General features: G+C 38.2%; 1 protein-coding gene across 1 annotated transcript in view; it reads left to right on the top strand.

Moving 5' to 3' along the window:
• The window catches only part of RUFY2 (RUN and FYVE domain containing 2), a 53,333-nt gene extending 44,200 nt beyond the window's left edge, over window positions 1–9,133 (top strand). Inside the window, exons 15-17 of the mRNA XM_032252671.1 lie at window positions 1,958–2,006; window positions 5,427–5,504; window positions 5,603–9,133. Of these exons, the coding sequence (XP_032108562.1) occupies window positions 1,958–2,006; window positions 5,427–5,504; window positions 5,603–5,746 (271 nt within the window). The 3' untranslated portion in view covers window positions 5,747–9,133. The remainder of the gene's footprint in view (window positions 1–1,957; window positions 2,007–5,426; window positions 5,505–5,602) is intronic.
• Window positions 9,134–9,450: the final 317 nt, after the last annotated feature.

Raw genomic sequence — 9,450 nt, 5'->3', positions numbered from 1 at the left:
AAAAAAAAAAAAAAAAAAAAAAAGGAAAAAAAAATTTAAATTATACCACTTGGAGTGAGGCACAGTGGCTCACGCTTGTAATCCTAGCACTTTGGGAGGCTGAGGCAGGTGGATCTGAGGTCAGGAGTTCGAGACCATCCTGGCCAACATGGTGAAACCTTGTCTCTACTAAAAATACAAAAAGTAGCTGGGCGTGGTGGCAGGCGCCTATAATCCCAGCTACTCGTGAGGCTGAGGCAGGAGAATTGCTTGAACCTGGGGGGCGGAAGTTGCAGTGAGTTGAGATCATGCCACTTCAGCCTGGGTTAAAAAAAAAAAATATATATATATATATATGTATATATGTGTATGTACACACATGTATATATGTATATATGTGTACATATGTATATGTGTATATACACACACATACATACATATACAAACACACACACCACTTGGTAGCAAATTGATTACAACATGTATTTTCTCCATCCCTCCTTCTTTTCTTTCTCTTTTTTTCTTTCCTTTCTGAGTCGTGCTGTGTTGCCCAGGCTGGAGTTCAGTGGCACGATCTCAGCTCAGGGCCTCCACTTCGCAGGTTCAAGTGATTATCCCTGCCTTGGCCTCCCGAGGAGCTGGGATTACAGGTGCCCAGCACTGCGCTTGGCTAATTTTTTTGGTATTTTTAGTAGAGATGGGGTTTCACCATGTTGGCCAGGCTGGTCTTGCACTCCTGACCTCAGGCGATCCTCTAGCCCCAGTCTCCCAAAGTGCTGGGATTATAGGCATGAACCACTGTGCCCAGCCCAACATACATATTTTCAAAAGGAAAAGTGCCAGGCACCACCGGTAGTTCACATCTGTAATCCCAGCACTTTGGGAGGCCAAGGCAAGCAGATCACTTGAAGTCAGGGGTTCAAGACCAGCCTTGCCAAGATGGTGAAACCCCATCTCTACTAAAAATATGAAAATTAGCCTGGGAATGGTGGTGGGTACCTGTAATCCCAGCTACTTGAGAAACTGAGGCAGAAGAATTGCTTGAACCCGTGAGGCAGAGGTTGCAGTGAGTCGAGATCATGCCATTGCACTGCAGCCTGGGCGACAGAGCAAGACTTCATAAAAAAAAAAAAGTGGAAAAGTACTTGGCAGCTATGTCTTCCACAGTATTTTCTTTTTTGCTGTGTTTTTTGAGAGACAGGGTCTCCCTCTGTCACCCAGGCTGGAGTGCAGTGGTGCAATCCTGGCAACCTCTGTCTCCTGGGTTCAAGTGATTCTCCTGCCTCACCTTCCCAAGTAGCTGGGACTACAGGCACACACCAGTATTTCCAGCTAATTTTTGTATTTTTAATAGAGACGGGGTTTCACTATATATTCACCAGGCTCGTCTCGAACCCCTAACCTCAGATGATTCACCCACCTTAGCCCCCAAAAATGCTGGAATTATAGACATGAGCCATCGTGCCTGGCCCACAGTATTTTCTTCCTTAGCACTTCTGTATTTGCTAGAGAAATAGTGTGTATCATGGTTGGCATGTGTGCTGTGGGGTCACAGACCAGGGTTTGAACCCTGGTTCCCTCAGTTACCAGCTCTGTGACCTCCTACAAGTGACTAAACTTCATTGAACATGTCTTCATCTTTAAAATAGGCTTTTGTGTAGATTACATGAGATTATGCATGCAAAGGGAGCATAGTGTCTGCCACATAGTAAACCTGCAATAAATGATAGCTATTAATATTTTCATGATCACATGAAAATGCCAATATTTCTTAAAAAGCAAGTTGTAAATGTTTTTGCTTTAGGACATTTAGGAAATATTGGAAAATACGAAATATTCCATTAGTCTGAGAAGATCATAAAGATCGTATACTATACATAATTTTATATCTTATGAAACACAAGTACCTACTGAAATACTAAGTGTTCTATATTTAAATATGTGTACTGAAATTTGGACCTATTTGTAATCTTTTTAGATCAAAACTTAAAATTGAAGACATAAAAGAAGCCAACAAAGCATTGCAGGTGAGTAGAACGTTTTCCTAAAGTAGGAAGGTATGCGAAAGTCTCCCATAGAAGCCAAAGCCCTGTGTGAATCTAATGTGTTATTAATGAACCCCCCGGAGATACAGAGGCAGAAGCACCGAATGAGGAGCTTGGATGCTGGAGCTTCAGTTGCAGAAGGGAGCCACTGCACCCGGTCTTTATTTTTTTAGGGATGGGAATGGTCTCACTGTATTGCCCAGGCTGGTCTCGAATTCCTGGGCTCAAGTGATCTTCCTGCCTCAGTCTCCCAAAGTGGTGGGATTACAGGTGTAAGCCACTGTACCCGGTCTCATTATCAATTTTCTGAAGTTTTCTCAAATGTGCGATCCCCCAGTTTCAATAAAAGTCACACATAAGGCTTATTGGAAACCTTGTGTGTGTGTTGGTTGGATGGGTTATTATCGACTGGTAGGCCTCACCGTAGAGAAATCTGCTGTGATTAGTGAACTATTGAGTACCCTCTCCAAATAATGTTTAGTATTTACTGGACTTTGCTCTGTGGCAGTTGAGTTTCTCCAGAGAAGAATCCTGTAGTATCCTATCTAGGCGTATAAGTCTAGTGGCCAACGTTCTGGAATTGGACAGAGAAAAATTGCTGTGTATTTGCATAGCAAGAGGTTCTTCCGTTCTAGTCTTAGCTCTTCTGGTAAACAGCTGTTTCCTTGAGCTGGTTCAGCACTCTAAGCTTTGTATTTTCTCATCTGTAAAGTGAGAGGGCTGCAGGTATTCATCTCTGAGATCCCTTCACAGGGACACACTAGGCTTACCTTAAAGTGAGCTTTTCTCACTGGGAGGGCAGCAGGTAAGTTCAATCGAAAGAAGTCTCCAAAGGCCTAGTCCCCATCTCAGCAAGGTTATTTCTGGACCTAATGTTGCTGGTTGCAAATCCTTGCCTTACAAGCATAGTTGGACAGAAAGGTAGGCTGCTTCCACTAGGTGGCTTTGGGACATTTTGGCATATCACTTTGCTTTGTATGGTTTTCATCACATTGGATTGGATTATCTTTTAGGGTCCCTTCCTGCTGCAGCCTTTTTTTTTCCCCCTCTCAGAGACAGCTTCCTCTGTTTTCCAAGCCGGAGTGCAGTGGCATGATCATAGGTCACTGTAACGTTGAACTTCTGTTTAAGCAATCCTCCCACCTCAGCCTACCGAGTAGCTGGGACTACCACTATGCTTGGCTAACCACTTTTTTTTTTTTTTTGGGTAGAGATGGGGTCTTGCCCTGTGGCCCAGGCCAGCCTTGAACTCCTGGTCTAAAGAGAGCCTCTCACGTTGACCTCTCAAAGTCTCAAAGTACTGAGATTACAGGCATGAGCCACTGCACCTGGCCCCAATCCTGCATTAAAAAAAAAAAGAATTCTATGATTCAAGTTATCTGACTTTTTGCTGGTATTTGTCTGATATGAACTATCTAGTTTTTTTTTTTTTTTTTTTTTTTTTTTTTTTTTTTTAAAGCCTTTATAGTCATGTGTTTTAAGGGGACTTAGGCTTCCTCATATGCAGTAACCAACACTATTATCTCTGCTATATAGTTAAGTGCTAGTTATTAAGACTGTGAAACAAAAAGACCTGAAATTAACCGTGTGATCTTGATCTATGAGTGGTTAGTCTTTTTTTTTCTTCAAAGAATCCTGCTTTTGGAAAAGTCTTTAAGAAAACGCCTGTTTTGGGAAATCTATGGGCCTTTTTTTCTTAAGACAATTTTTCTCTCAGGTGATAAGATTCCCATGCTTCAGTAGTAATTTATAGGTTGCAGTTGCTCCGTGTCCGATTTGGAATTTTCACTTACACTTGGGTTCATTGGTCTGGGCTGTTTTAGGAAATCAATCAGTATTGAGGCTCCTCCTTCACCTGGGTCTTCTCATTGTAAAACTGATAACCCTCTAACAAAGTTGCCTTCAAGGTCTTTCTAGCCAAGATTGGTTAAGCAAGTTTGTTAATAGTGGGTCAAGTAGGCTGGGTACAGTGGCTCATGCCTGTAATCCCAGCACTTTGGGAGGCTGAGGTGGGCAGATTACCTGAGGTCAGGAGTTCAAGACCAGCCTGGCCAATATGATGAAACCCCATCTCTACTAAAAATACAAAAATTAGCCAGGCATGGTGGCATGCACCTGTAATCCCAGCCACAGGGAGGCTGAGGCGGGAGAATCACTTGAACCTGGGAGATGGAGGTTGCAGTGAGCCAAGATCATACCACTGCACTACAGCCTGGGTGACAGATTGAGACTCTGTCTCTTTTCAAATTGAATAAATAAATGGGTCAAGTTGTCATAAATTGTAGGTATCAGGTTAAGTACTGCCTAAGACTACTTAAGTCCGTTTTCTACTAATGTTTACATAGCAGCTATTAAATATGTGTTATGAAAGTTGAGAGAAATAGCCATGTGTAACAACTTTTTTTTTCTCTTTTCTTGAGAAAAGGTCTCACTGTGTTGGTCAGGCTGGAGTGCAGTGGCACATAGTTCACTGCATCCTCAAACTCCTTGGTTTAAGTGATTCTCCTTCCTCTACCTCTGGCGTAGCTGGGATTATAGGCTTATGCCACGTAGCCTGGCTAATTTTTTTTGTAAAGATGGAGTCTATGTTCCCCAGGCTGTCTTCCTAACCCCAAGCAATCCTCCTGCCTCAGCCTCCTAAAGAGGTCCTAGAACGAACTCAAATATCTGATTTCCCCAATTTCCTTCCAATTTTAGGGTCTTAAGGTATAAGTTGTACATAATGCCAAACTATTGCACTTCACACAGTGAGAATTTAAACTATTGTTGGACAAGGTACCCCGTTTTCCATGATCTGCTTATTTCACATTGCATGTCTGTATCAAAACATCTCAGGTACTGCATAAATATATAACTACTGAAAAAAAAAAAAAAAGTCATTGGACTACTTTAAGGTTATCTTCAAGGTTCCTTTCCTGAAGAGAATTCCCATCAGTAACAGATTATTTTTTCAAAGCATTTTTTACATGTATATGTTCTAATACATACAGTTGTATAGAGAAGAGTAAATTGAACCATTACCCATATTCAATATTATGTGCAATCTTTTTTCATTTTTTAAATTTTTATTTTTTAGAGACAGACTCTATGTTGCCTAGACTGGTCTTGAACTCCAGGCCTCAAGTGATCCTCTCACCTCAGCCTCCTGAATAGCTGGGATTACCAGTGTCAGCCACTGTTGCCTGGCTGCAATCTTGTTTTTATTTTCAATCCACATTCCCCTTCCCCAACCCAGAATATTTTAAGGCAAATTCCATACATATTTCATCTACAAATATTTCAGTATACATTTCTGAAAGAAAATTTTTCCCATTCTTCATATAAATAATGTTCTTGGGGGAAAAAGTTTTCACATAATTTTTAGTGTTACCAATTCGAGCATTAATATTTTCTTCCCACTAGGGGCTGGTTTGGCTGAAAGACAAAGAAGCAACACATTGTAAACTTTGTGAAAAGGAATTCTCACTCTCTAAGAGAAAGGTAAGGGAGTTAGGAAGTGAGTCCAAAAGCTTGGGGTGCAAAAATGCTTCTAATTTATAAAGTTTTTTTTTTTCCCCCTGATTTCTTCTATTTAATAGCACCACTGTAGAAACTGTGGGGAAATTTTCTGTAATGCCTGCTCTGACAACGAACTACCTTTGCCTTCTTCACCAAAACCAGTACGGGTTTGTGATTCCTGTCATGCATTGCTCATTCAGAGATGCTCATCTAACTTGCCCTGAGACTCCTGAACTAAATCCTTATGTATGAAAGTACCTACAATGAATGTTACGACGTATACAAGGTAACCAGACAGCTCTTCTTAAGCGGCTTTCAGTCAGTATTTGTACCAGTTTTATCTTCTACATATTCAACTCATAGAAATTGCAAGTTATGTATTTATTTCTCTATTGTTATTCAAAAGGAATTTTCAACAGAGCATGCTTAAAAATCATGTAACTTCATTAAAAGGCCAGATAGCAGAGCTAACACACATTTGCCTTATCTTTTAAAGGCCTTCTTAAAAATAAGGCTTCAGATTGTTGTTCTTCTGAATTCCGTCAATTTGGTATTTGATGGTGCCTGCAATTCTCTTAATGCACTTTAAAGCTTCACAGTTCTGAGACTGGAAATGCGTAAAACTTTATTAATATTCAACAGATTTTAATTATCTTTTTAAGATTTCACCTATATTTATTTGTCCCTCTTCCCCCGCACCCCCTTACCTTTGCCTCTTTTGCATTAGACAGGGCCAATATTTTGTCCTACAAAATTTCTTCTTGGTCTAAAATCAGTTATTGTGCTTGATGATTTTCAACTACAGTGGATTAAATTAAAAGGGGCATTATTTGATCTCAGCCTCAACTTTTTTCTTTCTCATCTTGAAAGGGTGTTACATATAACCATTTCTTTTACCCGAGTTATAGATCTTCCCATATGTTGTTTCACTAAATTGCTATTTTTTAAAGGGGTGATTCAGACCCTAATTCAAAGATGAAAACTCAAATCCCTCCCCAGAAAAAAATGTACATAATACTAGGGGATATTACAGGCTCCTTATAGAGATCCTCTCTAACCATTAAAAGTGAGAAAAAAAACCAGAACTTTGCTTTAGTAATGTATTAAGAGTTCAGTTCAAAAAATTTTGTGTGAACATTTTCATTGGAGTAAATTCTAGGAAGCATCAGACTGTAGTGGCCTACCAGTATACATCCACAGTAAAATTTCACCGTCTATTGAGCACCTCTATGCCAGGGTGTTGAGATGATGAAACATACACTTGAACTATTTCAAGCTGACTCAATGAACACTAATCCAAGTTATATTGCTTATGGCATACCAACAATTTAACTTGTATAAAATGACCTCTGAATAGTCACATACACACTATCACCATTCAGCATCCTATTTTTTACATTAATTTTCAACCATGCACTTTTAAGTTTGTGAGCCTATAAAATATACATAGAAATTTTATGCATTAAGAGCATTATATTTAGTGATTAATCCTAGGTACCTCCCTGCCCATAAGGAGTTGCTTAATACTGCAGATCTTTTCCTCATGAATATATAGTTCCATGAAAAAAATTTAAAATTTTTCTAAACAGCCTAAGTATGAAACCAGTACTTCACTTGAAGATGTTTTCTTCAAAACCCATAAATTTCATCAGCTGAAGTGTCAGATCTGACTCAGATTTTTAAGATGGTCTTTCTTGAATACTGATAGAAATGTCCTCAAGACAGGAATTATATTCTTGAACCATTTTGTATTGATAGGTGGGATGGGCTAACATTTTTATGATTACTGAATAAGCAGCAAAAATGAAAATTTTCAAATAGGTTTTTCTATTACTGTGCTTAGAACAAATTTAAAAATGACTTAAGTTGCTTACCTTCCAAGGCTGATGTCATTCAACACCGATTTTTTAGTCACCTTTTAAGTCTCTTCACTTTTCAACTCAAATCACCACTGACTTGGGCTTTTCTTTTTTTAAGGCAGCTTTTATGACAGCAACTTGCTACCACTGTAGTTTTAGCTTATTTAAAAACTACACTAATTTTGGATTTTTGTTACAAAACTTTTAACAATTTGTATTTTGTGATTGTGAACTCATATTCGTTTTACTTTTCAAAACAGATTTAACATACCATTCCCTCACCTACTAGTACTACCACAATAATGCTATCATGGTGCCAAGGAATTATGATTGTAATTCTTCTAACCTATAATGTTTAAAAAATAAAATGTGTATTTTATGAACTAAATAAAGATTTGGAAAATACTGTATACTTTTATTGCTTAAAGATGTTAAAAGGGTATCCTCGGAAAATAAAACATGCAACTTTCAAAAAAGACAGGTGGTATACGCCCTAATATTTAACTTGCTAATTAAAGGAAGTGGATACAGCATTAAGATGAATTGTTGCTTGAGTCAAGAAGCTCCATATATATAGACTATCCTGGATCCCTCTCCTAAATCTTGTTAGACATCGTATGTACTACCTTCTACCAATTCGATTTAGAATTAGTAATTGACACGAAGCATTCTAGGACACACGCCATACTATTATCTCCCACATTGACATTTATTACATTAATATGATTTCTGGCAAAAACAAGTAACAAGTTCAATAACTAACTGAATTTACATAGACAGGTTTCATTTTGATTCATTAGCCAATTTGGAAAAAAGCCATTATTGATCAAAGGGATTAAAATTAAAAAGCACCTTTTCCTTGCTACATATAGATTCTTTAAAACTCCAGATATCAGATACAAAACCCAACTGCAGGATTGTTTTGACTATGACATGGACTTGATGCTTACATTTTTAAAAAAGTCATCATTTATTTATACAGTTATTTAAAGACCATATGTTCTATTGGGGAGAAAACTGCAAATACATTTGTGAGAATTGTACTCCATAGTAAATACCCAAGTACTTACACTGAATTCTTGTGTCACTGAGAACCTTAACCCTACTCTAAGACATCTTGAGATAACTTGCAATTATCACTTATTTGGTGATATTTTTGGTATTCTGGTCAAGTGCTGATGGGATTTTACTTCAAAATCTAGGGCTAGAATTCAAGCTTCCAACACTCCCATACCCAGGTAACACAATCATGAATATTCAGAAATCAATACCTCTTAGATCATCAACATTTCAGAGCTATGCCTGATAAACGACAGTTGAAAAATAATAATATAGAAATAATTAGCTGAATTTATACTCCTGAAGCCTCTTCATCTTTAGGCTTTGTATTTACAGTGTTGTCCAGAAGGAATTAAAAAGTTACACTAATTATTTGTCAAGCTCTATTCCAGACGTCTGCTTAAGCCTTGCAGTTTAGGCAGAGGTGAACCATTATCCTCTAAAATTACACCACACTACTTCTTGTAGAACTAATAGTAAAATACATCAACCCAAATCTTATGAAGGCAGCACATCTTTAGGAGTAACTAGTATATAAAAAGTATCAACATCAGTGGTTTGAATATAAAAATTTATTTTTAAGTCAAAGTATGCAACAAATAAACCTACAGAAAACAGATTTTCCCATCACAATCTGTTGCTTTACCAAATAATATTTTGAAAACACATTCCTTCAGTCATTATAAAGTTCTTAAAATACAAAAGAAATTAAATCTGTAAGAAAGTCTAGTAGACCAGATGCTGTTGTCAAGACTTGTATGTTGGTGGTTATGCTTTCAGTACATCCCACGCCATCCACCTCCACTCATGCCACCTTGCCCGTAGTAACCTCCACTGCCTCCACCACCACGTCCTTAAGAAAAAGATATTAAGAATCACTCAGCAGGAGATATCTCTGCATAAAAAAATACCTGCACTTTAAAGTTTACACTATATACAGGGACTGACACACTGAACTAGAGGTACTTACCATAACCTCCCAAGCCATCAGGAGTACCATATCCTCCACT

The sequence above is a fragment of the Sapajus apella genome, unplaced genomic scaffold (genome assembly GCF_009761245.1).
Source record: "Sapajus apella isolate SASKATOON/1434 unplaced genomic scaffold, GSC_monkey_1.0 scaffold78, whole genome shotgun sequence".
Lineage (NCBI taxonomy): Eukaryota > Metazoa > Chordata > Mammalia > Primates > Cebidae > Sapajus > Sapajus apella.
Note: the sequence above shows the minus strand (reverse complement) of the source record. Positions and strands in the feature narration are given on the sequence as shown.